The 17589-nt window shown below is 45.4% G+C and overlaps 2 protein-coding genes across 8 annotated transcripts in view; one reads left to right on the top strand and one right to left on the bottom strand.

Annotated features, from left to right (window-relative positions):
- Positions 1–17589, bottom strand: part of ATP6V1H (ATPase H+ transporting V1 subunit H) — a 73993-nt gene that overhangs the window by 46834 nt on the left and 9570 nt on the right. For 2 of the 7 annotated variants that reach the window (XM_015474431.2, XM_015474430.2), the window contains exon 1: positions 384–785. The exons of 1 other annotated variant lie outside the window; for it this stretch is intronic. In XM_015474431.2, coding sequence (XP_015329917.1) covers positions 384–770 — 387 coding nt within the window. In that variant the 5' untranslated portion in view covers positions 771–785. 7 annotated transcript variants of the gene reach the window in all.
- RGS20 (regulator of G protein signaling 20) overlaps positions 3112–17589 on the top strand; it is a 58547-nt gene continuing 44069 nt past the window's right edge. Inside the window, exon 1 of the mRNA XM_025001734.2 lies at positions 3112–3349. Within this exon, the coding sequence (XP_024857502.2) occupies positions 3177–3349 (173 nt within the window). The 5' untranslated portion in view covers positions 3112–3176. The remainder of the gene's footprint in view (positions 3350–17589) is intronic.

Consider the following 17589-nt stretch of genomic DNA (forward strand, 5'->3'; position numbering starts at 1 on the left):
CTCCGCCCGGGCCAAACTGGGACCGCGGAATCGAGACGGCCCAGCCTCGGCGGGCCCTCCCGCGGCGGGCGACGGTGCCTGCGGGCGGGCGGTCACCTAGGCCCTGGACAACCCGAACCCTGCGCCGGCCACAGCCGCGGCCCCGACCCGGGGAAAGCACCTCTCGCCCGTCCACGCTGTACCCTGCCCTACCCTGCGGGGGAGGCTCTGCGGTTCCGCAAACGCCGCTGAGGCCGGGAAGGAAAGACACCTGGGAACCCGGGGCCGGAGGAGGGCCGGGGACGCCTGGGCAGAGGAGGAAGCCAGCGCGCGCCAGGGACGCGGAGAAACCGCAGGCTCGCAGGGCCGGGGCCGCAGCCAGAACGACCCGAGAGCAGCCTCACCCCGCGAACCGCGGGACCCCCCGACGCACCCAGAAGAGGCAGGAGGACGCAGCGGTCCGGGCGCCGAGTCACAGCCGAGTCGGGGGTCCTCCCGGTCCGGAGGAGTGGGCGGCGGCGGCGGCGGCGGGGGCGGTCCCGCACAGAGGAGACGTTGAGGACGGAATAGGCTGGAGGAACCCGGAGCGGCAGCGGCGGAATGACAGGAGTGCCGGTCACGTGAGCCGGAGCACGTGACCGCGCGGAAGGTGGAAGCCAGGAGGGCCCAAAACGGCTCCCGGAGCGCCCTTCGCTTACGAGGCATGCAGGGACTCTCCCCACCCGAACACCCGGCAGTCCCCGGGACAGGGCCGGTGGGCGCCAGAAGCGAAGAACTGGGCCAAAGCTCATTGATCATTATCGTAACCGTCATTCCGAAAAGGTTAATTTAGAGCTTTGAAGTCGGTTAACTTTCACTTGGATTTGACAAATCAGCGAATCAGGCGTTCTTAAAACGAGTCTCAGTTATGAAACATATGCTGAGACATAGATCCCAAATGTCAGATTTTTACTGTGTTCTCAGAGTTGGGCAACCATCACTGCAGTCAGTGTTGTAACATTCTCATCGCCCCAAAGAGAAACCTCTTACTCTTTAGCTATCATTCTCCATCTCTCCCCAAACCTTCTTGCCCTAGGCAGCCGCTCCTCTATGTATCTAAGGACTGGCCGATTCTGGACATCTTAGGAGTGGCATTATACAACATGTGATATTTTGTGATTGGCTTCTCTCACTTCATATATGTTCAAGGCTCATTCGTGTGTCAGTACATATCAGTACTTCATTCCTTTTTACAGCTGAATAAATATTCCATTGTGCGGGTGTACCTTTGTCTACCTTTCACTAGTTAATGGGCATGTGGGTTGATTTACATACTGGACACTTGCATGCAAGTGTTTGGTAAACATGTTTCACTTCTCTGGCTTCAGCGGATATCTACAAGGGAACTGCTACATTGAATGGTAACCCTGTTTTCCAAAGGGAAGGTATCACTTTACACTCCCCCCCAGCAGTGTGTGAGGGTGCCAGTGCTTGACATCCTCACTAAAGCTTGTCATTGTCTGTCTTTTTGATTAAAGCCTACCTACTGGTATCTCCTTGGTGATTTTGACTTGGATGTCCCCAGTTGCTAAAGATGGTGAGCATCTTTTCATGTTTTTTGGCCATTTGCACGTCTTCTTTTGAGAAACGTCTATTTACAAATTCACCCATTTCTAGTTGTTTTTTTTAAAGAGCTCTTTATATATTCTGGATATAAGTCCCTTATTATGTATGTATGATTTGCCATATTTTACCCTATTTTGTGGGTATCTTTTCACTCTTTTGATGATATCCTTTGAAGAACAAAAGGTTTTCATTTTGATGAAATCCAGTTTGCCTGTTTTTTCTTTTGTCACTTGCACTTTTGATATTATGTCTAAGAAGGCTTTGCCTAATCTGAGATCACAAATATTTTCTCCTAAGTTTTCTTTTAAAAGTTTTATTGTCTTAACTCTTAAATTTGGGTCTATGATTCGAGTTAATTTTTTAACATGATGTGAGGTCCAACTTATGTTAGTTTTATATATCCATTTTGGGGGCCTGGGACTATGTTATGAAAGGAAGTTTCTTCAGTTCATAGTCCCCAGCAATGCATACCTGGGGTCCTTACTTCTGTACCCCTCCAGACCCAGCAGAAGCTACCTGGGCCTTAGATACCTTTGACCAAGGATCAAACCCAGGCCCCCAGCAGTGGAAGCGCAGAGACTTAACCACTGGACCACCAGGAAAAGTCCAATAATCTGATATTTATAAAGCACTTTACAAAAAGGAAGTATGATGTAGAAGCCAAGTTTTGACTTCATGGTTAGATGACTATCGCATAAGGAAATGACTTCAATTAATTCTGTGCTGTGCTGTGCTTAGTCGCTCAGTCGTGTCCAACTCTTTGTGACCCCATGGACAGTAGCCCACTAGGTTCTTCTGTCCATGGGAATTCTCCAGAAAGAACATTGGAGTGGTTTTCCATGACCTCCTCCAGGGGATCTTCCCAAACTAGAGATCAAACCCAGGTCTCCTGCACTGCAAGTGGATTCTTTACCATCTGAGCCACCAGGGAAGTCCTCAATTAATTCTACATGACATAAATAAAAAGTAATAATCCTTGAAGTGAAGTGTGGTTATGAGTGTAGCAAGCATTTCCAGCCACAAAGCCGACTGCTACTAGAAGGACCTTTTAAGAGACCGAGATAAAGTGGCTCCTCTGCCTCTCGAGAGTATGGTCCAAATTTTTCACATATCACACACTACAAACGCAGAATATTACCACATGATCTATTTCCTTTATCATGATATACTAAGCAATATATCACTTGAATCATTTCCTTCAGTTTTGATCTAGCATTAAATTTGAATTAGGAGTATGTTGCTACCCGTAGAGATGAAGAGCCTGGTAGGCTACAATCCGTGGAGTCACAGAGTCAGACACGACTGAGCAACTTCACTTTCACTTCACTTGCAACCTGTAGAGGGCAGTCAGAACATACCTAAACTCTCAAACTCAGAGGCTCATCCTGGAATAGAGCCCACGGACCGTGGATAAACTGCTGACCCACAACACAGATAATCCTCTTGCTTTGACGGATGCGACTTTACAGGGAGGCCCCCAGCAGACTAAGCGATGGCCCAGCACCAGCCAAAGGAAGAGAAATAGAGTGGACCCTGGGCTGGTATTGTTAAAATCAAGCTACAGGACTCGTTTGAGGCTTTATTGTAAAAACATGCCCAGGCTTTCCCAAGACAACCAACAGGGCCACCAGAAACATTTCTCCAGACCATCGAGGCGGATACAATTTCTGCCTCCGCCGTGGACTGAGGCATATAATGTGAACGTTCACCAAACCGTGGAAAATGAAGGATGTGCCACAGCCATGCACAATGTCAAGGTAAGACCATCTCCCCAGTCCGTGACCGTTCTTGGCAAGGAAAGGGTTTATCCAGAAAGAATATAAAACCATAAGCAAGCTTTAGTGTCAGCGCTCACTTTACCTTATTGATGATTTATCAAAAAGGCTTCCAAACTAAACCCAAGAGAAAAACTCGAACTTTGATAACAACCTGATTCATCCAGTTTTCTCCAACCTAAACAGCTTCCCTTTACAACGGCAAATGACTACATTTTGTTTGTTTGTTTCAGGAAGTCTTGTCTTAAAAAGCAGAAAACCTAGACATAGATTTCTATGGCTACTATCAGTGTTTAGATATTCTGACATAAAAGTTATATCCCATGTAGTAATGAAAAAATATGGGCTTCCCTCGTGGCTCAGTCAGTAAAGAATCCACCTGCAATGCAGGAGATGTCAGATACCTGGGTTCAGTCCCTGGGTTGGGAAGATACCCTGGAGAAAGAAACCACAACCCACTCTAGTATTGTTGCCTGGAGACTCCCATCGACAGAGGAGCCTGGCAGGCTACAGTCCATGGGGTTGCAAGAGTTGGACACAACTGAGTGACTAAAACACCACCAATGAAAAAGTGTAGATTGCTTTCCACCAAAATTGTTTGAGGGAAAAAAAATTTTGGTAAAACTAATACAGGCATGAAAGACCATTTAGGAACTAAGGGTGTTTTTCCTAAAGTCATAGTTTCCTAGCTGAATTTCTTAAGCATGAATTTCTATAGACAACGTGATTTCCCCAAAGAGTAACCGCTTTCCTACTCAGCGTTGTGTGTATCTTTGCAGAAAGTACAGTTTAAGTCTGTCAATCCTCTTAACTATTAATAGAAGCAACTCTTAAAAGGCTATTTGGTGTGGAGGGGGATGGACATGTGTCAATGCCTGTGACAAACAATGATCAGAGCTCAGAAGAAATGCTGATAAATTCTACAACTGAAGACCTGTCCAGATTCTGCAGCACTAGAAACTGCCTGTGCCTTGGCTCATATCCTCACAATAATCATGTATTTGCAGATTCTAATTATCCAGATCTGCCCTTTCCCCAGAGATTTTTGTTTTATCTTTTGACTGCACCATACAGCATATGGGATCTAAGTTCCCAGACCAGGAATGGAACCCAGGCCCCCCACATTGGTAGCATGGAGTTTTAACCATTGGAAAACCAAGGAAGTTCCTCCCTGGTGTTATTTTAACCAACTGGCACAAGGAGAAGTTGTTTGTTTGTTAAGTCATTGGGAAGCTTTTTCAATAGGAAGGTAGTTGATTTCAGTGGTTCAATAGGAAGGTACATTTGATTTCAGTGCCCACATGTGTTAAAATTGCATAGAACTACACTCACCTGTAGGGCTTCCCATGTGACTCAGTGGTAAAGAATTCACCTGCCAATGCAGGAGATGCAGGTTCCATTCCTGGGTCAGGAAGATCCCCTGGAGAAGAAAATGGCAACCCCTCCCCACCACACGCACACATGAGTGCATACAAACTTATGAAATCTGAATGAGCTCTTAGAATTATACCAATGTGTCTCTTGGCTTTGATGTTGTACAATTTATGAAGTTTCCATTGGGTGGAACTGCGTGAAAAGTGCGGGACCACTGTATGTACATTCTTTTGTGAAACTTCCAGTGAATCTATAATAATTTCAGAATTAAATGTGTAAAAAAAAAAAAAGCCTTCCAAAGGCAGGTTAGACTGAAAATAACAATTCATTTGTGTTGTATAAATATGTTGTCTACTGTGGTTCTTCCTGTTGTTCTTTTTTATTTGGATTCTTAACCGATTTCATTAGGTAAGAAGTACTGAGGGAGTCAAACCTGTTTTAGAGATGAGAAAGCATGTTTGTAAAAACCACTGTTACATTCGTGTAGTCAGCTAAGTGGTGATTCGAACCCAGGTTTTTTCTGACGCTGACTTCGTTACTAAGTCGATAGATTCTGGCTGTGCTTTAGAAGCAGGCTGTAATTTCTCAGGCTGGAAGCCAGCATCCTCAGTAGTGATTTATCTGTGCATTCTCCCCAAAGAGCCCAACAAAACTGCTAATTTACTACAAAATAAATTAACATCTTTCCACCTACACATGTACACACACAGACACACACTGATGAACTTGGCTTCATCGGGTTTAGTTTTTCTCCACCAGGATTTCTGCTTCCTTCCATTCAGAGCACAGAGACCAAGTGGGAGACGGGGTGCTCCCTGGACCGGGCACTCTTTTTAGTGATAAAAGTGAGAGAGAGAAAACTTTACAGCCACGCTGGTGAGCAGTTATCTACCCATCCATCTGTCAATACAGATAGATGCATACACATGTGTGCATTCTTTCCCAGTAATAAAAGTGATCAGAGCTTAGACCAGAAAATTTTCTACATAAAATTATTTTCAACGTCATTTTAATTGCTGTCCCTCTGAGAGTGCAGACTTTTAGGTGCTCTCCTGTCCAGGTGTGTGACCCCTTGAGAAGCCCATCAAAGCCCTTACTGTGAGACATTACACACTGAAAGGGGAGAGATAAACTCCAAGGCCCCCAAAGGTACCTACCAAGACAAGGGAGCTTTTTATGGCAAATACAGGGAGCAGAAAGAAGAAAGGAAAAATCTCTTAGCAAGAAAGGAATTATGCTTCCAATATCCAGCACCATATACATATACATCGATGTATTCAGAAGACAAAGTTATCCTGTCCTGTCTCCAGTTGTGAAAGAGCAAGTTCCCCAAGGACAGAGTTGGTTCTTACCTTTGCAAAGGCCCTCTGAAAAGAATTCTGTAGTAATTAACAACTGAGAGGCTCACAAAATTGCCTAAGGAAAGGCTCATCTGGAAGTCTGTCCTGGTTACATCCTCCATCCTTGGCGAGCAATCCTCAGGTCCCCCTGCAGGTGATTCCAGGTGAGCAGGAGGAGGGTTCCCCAGGCTCCGGACCCAGGGACTCTGAGTTCTCAGTGACCATAGCTACATTGTCTTCCTTTTATAGGGACCATAACAAAGCCCGTGGTGTCGTCCTTAGAAACGTGTAAAGAGTTCTCCTGCTGCTCAGTTTCTGGCTCACAGAAGCCAGGTCAGTGGTGTGGCATTAAGAGCAAAACTATGGGGATCTTCCCTGGTGGCTCAGTGGTAAAGAATCCCCCTGCAATGCAGGAGATGCAGGTTCAATCCCTGGGTTGGGAAGATCCCCGAGAAAAGGGAATGGCTACCCACTGCAGTATTCATGCCTGGAGAATCCCACGGACAGAGGAGCCCAGTGGCCTACAGTGCAGAGAGTCACAAAGAGTCGGGCACAACTGAGTGACTTTCACTTTCAAGAGCAAAACTGTTGGGGACTTCTCTGGCAGTCCAGTGGTTAAGACTCCTTGCTCCCAAAGCTGGGGGCTCAAGTTCAACCCCTGGTCAGAGAACTAAGATCCCACATGGTGCATGGTGCTGCAAAAAAAAAAAGAGCAAAACTATTTTCAGCCTGTTAAAAAGAGTAGTGTTATCACCCTAGAGTTTTAGATAGTTAATCTGGACTCTATCTTAACTTGATGAAGCATCTAAGATACCAGCTTATGCCTTTCACCGTAATCGATGAAATAGTGATCAATTTTCAATTTCAAAGTGAATGGCTGGGAAGCGGTATAAATTAGGAGTCTGGGATTAACAGATACACACCTAGCACAGGGAACTCTACTCAATATCTTGTTATGGAAAAGAATCTGAAAAAGAATGTATATACATGTATACAGAACTGAACCACTTTGCTATACACCTGAAACTAACATTATATTGTAAATCAACTGTATTTCAATTTTAAAAGAATGCATACCTTTAAAACATACATACATATATATATATATAATACAGGCATAAAAAAATGTACAATTATAATCCGTACTTTTCAATTGACCCGAAAAAGTCAGTCCTCTGAGGTTAAAGAGTTGGGTCATTAACTGTTTTCCATTAATTATCATCAAGGAGGCTGCTGGGAAAATGCAATTCTCTCCTCCACTGGGAATATTATGGAAAAGCCAACTGTTTGCTTCCTAAAACCCAGTGTCAGCCTCTCCATTCTCCACAGTGGAAGTAAAGATTTTTCTACTCTGAAAATAATAGTATACAGAAAAGACCCACATCAGTCCTACTCTTCAACATTTTAGATAAAAATTTTAAAATAAAGTTTTGGTCATGTTTACAATTTTTTTAATGCTTACATAATTGTCTTTCAGAGTTTTACATTAAAGGTTGGGTTTTCTTTGTTCTCAAGGTTGAGAAGTATCAAAGAAAAGGGAGGAATTCTAATGGAGCAGGACACCCCCTCCCCCTACCCCGCCCCCAACTGTGGGGCTTTGGGAAGCAGGGACAGGCCTTCAGTCCTTCCCTCTTCTGTAGCTTCTCCCTGCAGATAGCCCATTTCCTGAGTTGTTTTACAGATGTAAAAACCCTCCATCAAATGGAAGATGTTGACTACTTGAGGACCGTGAGCACACAGCCCCAGGCCTTCTGGAGCCTATGGACTGATCTTGTGAGCCTGTGACCCTGTGACACCTCCTGTGACCTTACCATCAGCCCAATCAGAGAATTGCACACTAGCTCATCTCACACCCTGCCACCCAACACCTGCTCCCAGCAACCTGGCTTTTAAAAATGCTTTGCTGAAACCCTCCTGGGAGCTCAGGTCATGAGCTTTTCAGGGCATGAGCAACGCGTCTCCTTGCAGGACCCTGTAGTAAACCTTGTTCTGCTCAAAAAAAAAAAAAAATTGGGTTTTCCCACTGGGTTATATTTTAGAGGCAAACGTCTCCACCAGTGCCACCAGGTGGCTTGTTTTAGCAAAGGTAGACAGCATTTTAATAGGTTTCTTCACTCCTCTGAAGTTTTTTCTGAATGAGAATCAAGAGTGTATTGCATTATGTAGTTTTCTAACTTAGCCTGAGTTTGCTTTTGTTCTTGAGAATGTAAATCTAGAGTTTCTGAACACATGAACAAATGACAGTGATTCTAAAATCAATGGCTTTGTAGGGCTTCCTGTCTTTACCCATCACACCAGACTCAGGGCACAAGATAAGAAGCCTCTTATTCCTTGGTGTCTCAGGATTCTCAAACATGTCTTCACTCCCGGGTGCTGTGATAGAAGCCACACAGGGCTTCTCCGCAGGCTGGGAGGCATCATAGCCTGGAGTTAGAAACTTTACAGAATGGCTTTATAATTATTGCATTTAAATTGACTGAAGAAAGTAATTTTAAAATGTAGCAACTCTTTTGAAAGATAATGGTTTAAACCTTGGAATATATTCAGATATTCAAGAGTAAAACCCAAATTATGGACTATGTAATTTAACTTGACATTAGTGATGTAACCAAATATGTTTTTCCAAAGGAATATATTTTGATTATGTGAGGCTGAATTTTCAGCATTAAAAATCACCAGGATTTATTCTCAAATAGGGCTTCCTAGCGGCTCAGCAGTAAAGAATACCCCTGTAGGGCTTCCTAGTGGCTCAGCAGTAAAGAATACGCCTGCCAATGCAAGAGATGCAAGTTCAATACCTGAGTCAGGAAGGTCCCCTGGAGAAGGAAATAGCAACCCACTCCAGTATTCTTGCCTGGAGAATCCCACAGACGAGGAACCTGGCAGGCTACAGTCCATAGCGTCGCAAAGAATCAGACATGACGGAGCATAGCAACACAGCAGTTCTCAAATAAGAGACAATTTCAAGAACTATTATTCAAAAACAGACTGAGGAATGATTTAAATATCATAAGTCTAGTCTCAACATGTGTTTGCAGCTGCCTGTTCAGATTGCACCTGACTGGAGGATAAAAGGAAATGGCAGGAGCTGGCAGCTCAGGAACCTGACCCCAGGGGTCTGTGGAAGAGTCTGCTCGCCAAGTCCTCACTGCCACTTCCCAGGAGAGTCGAGTCCAGTGGGGTCTGGTACCCACCCCTGGATCAAGCCGGTCCTGGCAGTCCTGTGGGCTGTGAGACAACCTTAAACAGTTGTCCAGCACACATTTTGAGCGACTGTAACTTTGAACCAGTGTGTGGCCTTCCCAGGACACCCAGGTACTCGAAGGAGACAGACTTGCTTTCAGTGTTTGAGTTCTAGCATCTTTCTATCCATTGTGTGTGCTCAGTCGTGTCCTACTCTTTGTGACTCCATCAGCTGTCAGCTGTCAGGCTCCTCTGCCCATGGAATATCCCAGGCAAGAGTACCGGAGTGGATGGTGAAGGCTTCATGTGACCCTCTCTGCTGTCTTGAGTCAGACCAGATGGATCCAGTGTGGGTCACCTAACCACCCAGATTCACGGAGACATGACTGTTTTTACCTCTAAGTTATCAGGAAAGGTTGCTGGAGGTGATGTAAAAAAAAAAAAAAAAGTTGAGCAAAATAGGACCACATGGAATGAATAAAACATTCGATCAGATCAGATCAGTCACTCAGTCGTGTCCTACTCTTTGCGACCCCATGAATCGCAGCACGCCAGGCCTCCCTGTTCATCACCAACTCCTGGAGTTCACTCAGACTCACGTCCATCGAGTCAGTGATGCCATCCAGCCATCTCATCCTCTGTCGTCCCCTTCTCCTCCTGCCCCCAATCCCTCCCAGCATCCGAGTCTTTTCCAATGAGTCAACCCTTCGCATGAGGTGGCCAAAGTACTGGAGTTTCAGCTTTAGCATCATTCCTTCCAAAGAAATCCCAGGGCTGATCTCCTTCAGAATGGACTGGTTGGATCTCCTTGCAGTCCAAGGGACTCTCAAGAGTCTTCTCCAACACCACAGTTCAAAAGCATCAATTTTTCGGCGCTCAGCCTTCTTCACAGCCCAACTCTCACATCCATACATGACCACAGGAAAAACCATAGCCTTGACTAGACAGACCTTTGTTGGCAAAGTAATGTCTCTGCTTTTGAATATGCTATCTAGGTTGGTCATAGCTTTCCTTCCAAGGAGTAAGCGTCTTTTAATTTCATGGCTTCAGTCACCATCTGCAGTGATTTTGGAGCCCAGAAAAATAAAGTCAGCCACTGTTTCCACTGTTTCCCCATCTATTTCCAATAAAGTGATGAGACCAGATGCCATGATCTTCGTTTTCTGAATGTTGAGCTTTAAGCCAACTTTTTCACTCTCCTCTTTCACTTTCATCAAGAGGCTTTTTAGTTTCTCTTCACTTTCTGCCATAAGGGTGGTGTCATCTGCATATCTGAGGTGATTGATATTTCTCCCGGCAATCTTGATTCCAGTTTGTGTTTCTTCCAGTCCAGGGTTTCTCATGATATACTCTGCATATAAGTTAAATAAACAGGGTGACAATATACAGCCTTGACGAACTCCTTTCCCTATTTGGAACCAATCTGTTGTTTCATGTCCAGTTCTAACTCTTGCTTCCTGACCTGCATACAAATTTCTCAAGAGGCAGATCAGGTGGTCTGGTATTCCCATCTCTTTCAGAATTTTCCACAGAAAGAAATTGTCCAAGCATCTGATATTAGCAATTTCACACCACCTTTCCCAATTGTGTAGTAAGTCTACTCTCTCTACTTCTGCAAGCTGCGTATATGTAAGCCTTTTGTCTGTGACCGTTTGCCGGAAAAGCCGTGTGTGTGAAGGAGATTTTTTTTTTTTTGAAGTTTTCAGTGGAAAGCTCAGAGTGTTGCCACCCATGCCATCGTAGGAGGATATGTACTTAATTACGTAGACGCTTTCACGTAATTAAGTACATACGTGCAATTAAGTACATGCAGAACAAGTTTGCTGGATTTATAAGCATATTAATCAGGAACTAAGAGCCATGTCCTAACACTGCCTTTTTTCTGTTTTTGTCTTTTCCTAAAAATAGCTGCAAACTGTTTTTAACAACTCACTAGTGTCATCAAGGTCTCCCCTTTCCCAGGGTTCCAGCCCCAGACCTGTCCACCATGTTTTGGCCCCTGGGAAAGCCCAGGCTTTGGGGGCCCCTCTTCACCCCTCATGCATCCTGATAACACAGAGGGAGGCAGGTGAGGAGGGGAGGACATGAGGGAAGGAAGCTAAGAAGGTCTCCCAGGCACCACGGCCATTAGCCTGTGCCAACCCCTCACCTCAAACCTTCCCCAACACCCCCAGTCACACCTGGGGCACCTCATCCTCTCACTCTGGCCTGACTTCTCCCATTAGGAAAGAAAATAAAGTTCAAGTTCATTTGGTGCTTAGATGTGTTGTTGTTGTTCAGTTGCTAAGTCGTGTCCAACTCTTTGCGACCCCATGGCCTGCAGCATGCCAGGCTCCCTGTCCTTCACGATCTCCTGGAGTTTGCTCATCTAAGTTTACTTAGATATGAATGAACTAATATATTGTTCCCATCACAAAATGTGCATGGACTGCTAATATTAGGTCCACAAGTGTGAAGTCCCAATAGCATAATCTGGGGCAAATAAAACCTGAGCATGAGAGAGACCTGGTGTGTGTGGCTGTTTCTGGTGCCTCCCCCGAAGCCATGCTGCAGCCTGGTCCAGCCCCAAACCCATCAGACACCAGATTCTACCTCTGGTTACAAAGAAGCCGGCCGCCCTGCATCATCCCTTCACTTCAGAACCTCCTGTGTTCTGCACAGTCTTGACCAAAGGCCAGGAGAACTCTGCTGGGCTCATCTGTCAGAAACAGGCTCTCTTTTTCCATGCTGCTGCTGCTAAGTCGCTTCAGTCGTGTCCGACTCTGTGCGACCCCATGAACTGCAGCCTACCAGGCTTCTCTGTCCCTGGGATTCTCCAGGCAAGAACACTGGTGTGGGTTGCCATTTCCTTCTCCAATGCATGAAAGTGGAAAGTGAAAGTGAAGTCGCTCAGTTGTGTCTGACTCAGCGACCCCATGGACTGCAGCCTACCAGGCTCCTCCATCCATGGGATTTTCCGGGCAACAGTACTGGAGTGGGATGCCATTGCCTTCTTCCTCTTTTTCCATAAGTGACATCAAAAAAGGGAAAAAATAGAGTGCCTTTGGATTGTAGGTAATCATGGAAGCAGAAAGCTGACTGCATTTTCAAATGCCTTCTTGCTGAGTCAGGATTCAGCACTCAGCTGCTCTCTTGGCACCCAGCCCTCCATCGCAGGCACAGATGCAGTGACCACACTGAGGATCCCAACAGCAGGATGGCTCTGCTCTGTTTTGTAAAAGACCGAAGGGAGTGAGGAACGGTGAATGGCGGAAATTCAAGCGGTTGCAGGATCTCAAGCTAGTGAAACTTGAGGCTCCAGTGTATTAATAACTAATTGGAGTCTGATAAATTGAAGACCTCTTTATCCCAGCCGCAGGTGTCCCGTTCTGTGCATCCTAGCCAGGGCCAAGCTGCCACCAGAGTGAGGACCTAAAGCAGTGTCTCTGGAACGGCAGGAATGGGGTTTGAATTCAGGCCCAAGTTAGCTTTAATTCTCTGAGTTTTACCATCTATAAAATCAAGACAGTAATACCTGCCAGATAGAATTTCATTTGGTTCTTTTTTTATCAGATACTTTGAATTTTAAAAAAACAACCTGTACCCAAGGATCTAGGTTTCCTATTAGCCCTGTCATCCTGGTAAACTCCCCAGACCCACGTGTTTGATTTGTAGCCCATTTGATGGACAGAGAAGCCCGGCAGACTACAGTCTATGGGGTCTCCAAGAGCTGGACACAACTGAGCACGCAGGCACACAGTCTCCAATAACCAGGTGTTAACCTGGTTATTTCCTCCTACAAAATGGGCTTCCACCTGCTGGGCACATTGTAAGTCAACACTGATTGGCTGATGGATTAGTAAATAGAATTGCATTATTGCTGTGCTTCCTGAGACCCTAATCAGAGATGTTTTCTCTTGACCTCTTTAACTTGTTGTTCAGCTGCTGTTGTGTCCAACTCTGTAACCCCATGGACTGCAGCACACCAGATTTCCCTGTCCTTTACTGTCTCCTGGGGTTTGCTCAAACTCATGTCCTTTGATTCGTCGGTAATGCCATCCAACCATCTCGCCCTCTGTCGCCTCTTTCTCCTCTTGTCTTCAATCTTTCCCAGCATCCGAGTCTTTTCCAATGAATCGGCTCTTCACATCAGGTGAGGTCACTGTTAAAATCTTTCTTCAGCCAATGTCTCATGTCCCGAGGGAAATTAATGATAGTTACAAATCCTGACTGGCCCCAAGATGTATCATTTCAAATAGGTGCCAACCTCCAGCTTCCTCAAGAAAAACAGTCTTTTTAAAATGCTGGGTAAAGCCATCCAGTGAGTCCAACTGAAAGAAATCAGGGCCAGCTGACAAGTTCTCAGGCAGCCAGGCAGCCAGGCGGAGAGGGAGGGAGCCCGTGCAGCCTGAGTGAGGCTCACACAAAACCCAGTTCACAAGGAACCAGTGGGGAAGCACAAGCGCAAGCAGTCTTCCCGGCCGTCACAGACCATCCACTTTGGACGGAACAATGGCTGCTTTTGTTCTTGCCGTCCTGTTTGTTGGCTTTCGTGTCCTCAGCTGTGACACTGGTGGATCCGGCCTGATCGATGGGGACAAATGAAGTGCAGGCTCTGGCTCGTGTTCCCTTCTGCATCAGGCCTTCTCCAAACACTCATTTCATAAACTCATATCCTTGAGGTGTGTGCAGGGAATTGGGACTGCTTCTATACTATTGTTTCTGGTCTTCTGCAATTTAAGAAGATGTGAGACACATCTGCAAGGAGATCCAACCAGTCCACTCTAAAGGAGATCAGCCCTGGGTGTACTTTGGAAGGAATAATGCTAAAGCAGAAACTCCAGTACTTTGGCCACCTCATGCGAAGAGTTGACTCATTGGAAAAGACCCTGATGCTGGGAGGGATTGGGGGCAGGAGGAAAAGGGGACGACAGACGATGAGATGGCTGGATGGCATCACCGACTCGATGGACATGAGTTTGAGTGAACTCTGGGAGATGGTGATGGACAGGGAGGCCTGGTGTGCTTCGATTCATGGGGCCACAAAGAGTCGGACATAACTGAGCGACTGAACTGAACTGAACTGAGACACATCCTTGATAAGTTAAACACCATGTCTTTTGTAAGATCTTCTTGTTACAAAAAACATCAAATGTACCTAAAAGCAGAGAAAAATAGCATGATAAAACCCTAAGTGTCCATTCCCCATGAGCTTCCCAGATGGCTCAGTGGTATAGAATTTGCTGGCAGTACAGGGGACATGGGTTAGATCCCTGGGTCGGGAAGATCCCCTGGAGGAGAAAATGGCAACCCACTCCAGTATGCTTGCCAGGAGATTCCCACGAACAGAGAAGCCTGGCGGGCTACAGTCCATAGGGTCACAAAGAGTCAGACACGACTATAGCAACTTAGCGACTAAACAGCAACCCATTACCCAGCCTCCACAATCATCAAACTCAAGTCATGTCATTCCCAAGTTCATTCATTTGGGAAAAAATGTGGATACACATTCCATCCCAGGATGGCTTTAGGTTTTGGAGACACAGGTCTGAGTAAGGCACAGTTCTGACATACATTGGGCTTGGAGACTCAGGGGAAATGAACAGTCAGTGTTACAACACAGGGCAGGAAGTGCTGTGGTCAGAGAAAGCAGACAGGCCGCTCACCCATCCTGGGCGAGATCCCAAGGAAATGGCATCTAAGGTGAGTGGGAGATGGCCCTTGGAGAGAAAAGGAGGCCTCCATGGGGAAAGGGGTGGGACTGCAGTAGAGGCAACAGTCTATACAAAGAACAGGAATGTGAATGAACAAGGGGATTTTAGGAACTGAAGGAATCTTAAAATGATTGGAACTTTGAGTATAAAAGAACAGTGAGAAACTTGGGTGAATCAGCAGAGTACCAACAAATCAGGAAAGGTCTTCTATGCCCCACTGAGTCCTGCAGAGACACCAGGAGCCACTGAATGGTTAGATGGAGAGAGTAACATGATCACATTTGCCAGCAGAGAGATCACCCCTCATGCAAGGTGGGAGTGGATTAGACTGGACAGAAGCTCAGTGTAGATGTCAAGGTGGGACCTGTGAAGGAGGTAGCTTTAATTTAATTAATGAGCCGGGCAGTCCCATGGGGAATGCTGAAGTGCACAGTTGGGAGGCCCTCAAGCTCTAGAGCTTCCTCTGTGGAGTCTGCTCTGCATTTCCACTTTAAAAAAAAATTTTGATGTGCACCATTTTTTAAATCATTACTGAATTTGTTACAATATTTCTTCTGCTTTATGTTTTGTTTTTTTGGCTCAGAGCCATGTGGGATCTTTTCTCCCAGACCAGGGATCAAATTCTCACCCCCTGCACTCTTAACCCTTGCACCACCAGAGAAGTCCCTGGGTCTCCACTATAAGGCAGGGCCAAGGTTTGGGTCTGGGGTTAGTGTTATGTGTGTTTAGGATTCAAATGACAATGGCATTGGACACTTAATATACACATACACACTGGTCTGATATTTTGGCCACCTGATGCGAAGAGTCAACTCATTAGAAAAGACCCTGATGCTGGGAAAGATTGAGAGCAGGAGGAGGAGGGGGCGACAGAGGATGAGATGGTTGGATGGCATCACCGACTCGATGGACATGAGTTTGAGAAAACTCCAGAAAATAGTGAAGGACAGGAAGCTTGGGGTGTTGCAGTCCATGCGGTCACAAAGAGCTGGACATGACTTGGAGACTAAAAGAACAACAGCACAGTGAAGAAAGAGAATACTGCTGATCGTGAGCGTCTCTGTCACCCGCACCAGTCAAGCTTGCACTGGTCTCCACCAGCTCTTAGGGTTTTAACAAAAGAGTTTTTCATTTCTTGAAGTTACTAACATCAAACCTTGAAAAGTCTTGGAATTAAATATCACAATATAAATCCTTTTTTTAATTTATTTTTTTATTGAAGGGTAATTGCTTTACAGAATTTTATATAAATCCTTCTTGACCCGATCCTTTTATCTTCTTTTTTTTTTTTTTCCTTTTATCTTCTTAAGAGAAACTTTATATGAAGTGAAAAAGAAATGCATGATTTACAAATAGACTATGGCTGTCAATCATTTTGGAAGCCTTGCCGCACTAAGACTGAAAGCTTTCTTGCAAAAAATAAATAAATAGAAACTTTGGACATCACACAGAGTCAACTATATTGAATTTCATTTCAGAATAACAATATTCTGCATTCCGTGGATTTAGCTTAACAAAGGTGTCTGACTTTTATGAGGCCAACTCTCCTAAAGCTTTGGTGTAAATCCCTTACTAACTAAATTATCAGAGGCTTCTCTGTTAGGCCCTAAAGTACTATTCCTTGCGTCGTGCTCAGTCACATCTGACTCTGCGACCCCATGGACTGTAATCCACCAGGCTCCTCTCTCCATGGGATTTCCCAGGCAAGGATACTGGAGCGAGTTGCCATTTTCTCCTCCAGGGGCTCTTCCCCGACCCAGGGATTGAATTTGCATCTCTTGCATTCCCTGCCTCTTTACTACTGAGCCACCTGGGAAGCCCCAAAATACTACTCCTTAGGTTCAGGTAAATCAGGCTATTATAGAATTTTTATTATTCTTTTAGGACCATAGAGAACTAAGCAATTTAGTAGGGAAATAGAGAATTAACAGCCATTGATGATGAATAGACTTAGTACCTATAGAGTTGAACTCAGTCATTCAATCTCATCTGCAGGTCTGGAAGCATAACTAGTCTTGGAATCTTCACTACTCACTGAGTATGAGAAGAATGAGACATTGGAATTTTGATCACAGAGAATCAGTGTGGTCAGATGTACTTAATTACAACTGGAAACTATCATAGTCATCTGGAGACTAGGAGTCAACACCATCGCTGTCATAGATTACTGTCATTGGTGTCGGTAAATAATAAGCACATTTCCTGGATGTGGGGCCACAGAGCATTATACCCAGGAGTTGTAGGATGGGCCCCAGCTCTGCTTTTTCTTTGCAGGGGGTGGGGGTGGGGTGGGGTATGGTTGCTTTACATTGCCAATTTGGTTTCTGCTGTACAATGAAGTAAATCAATCATATATGTATACATATCCCCTCCCTCTTGGACCACCCTCCTCCCCACCTTCCCCACATCCACCCCTCTAGGTCATCACAGAGCACTGAGCTGAACTCCCTGTGTTATACAGCAGCTTCCTACTAGCTATCTATTTTACAAATGGTCGTGTATAAGAGGGAGAGGGCAATGGCACCCCACTCCAGTACTCTTGCCTGGAAAATCCCATGGATGGAGGAGCCTGTTGGCTGCAGTCCATGGGGTTGTTGAGTTGGACACAACTGAGTGACTTCACTTTCACTTTTCACTTTC

This window comes from Bos taurus, chromosome 14 (genome assembly GCF_002263795.3).
Source record: "Bos taurus isolate L1 Dominette 01449 registration number 42190680 breed Hereford chromosome 14, ARS-UCD2.0, whole genome shotgun sequence".
NCBI lineage: Eukaryota > Metazoa > Chordata > Mammalia > Artiodactyla > Bovidae > Bos > Bos taurus.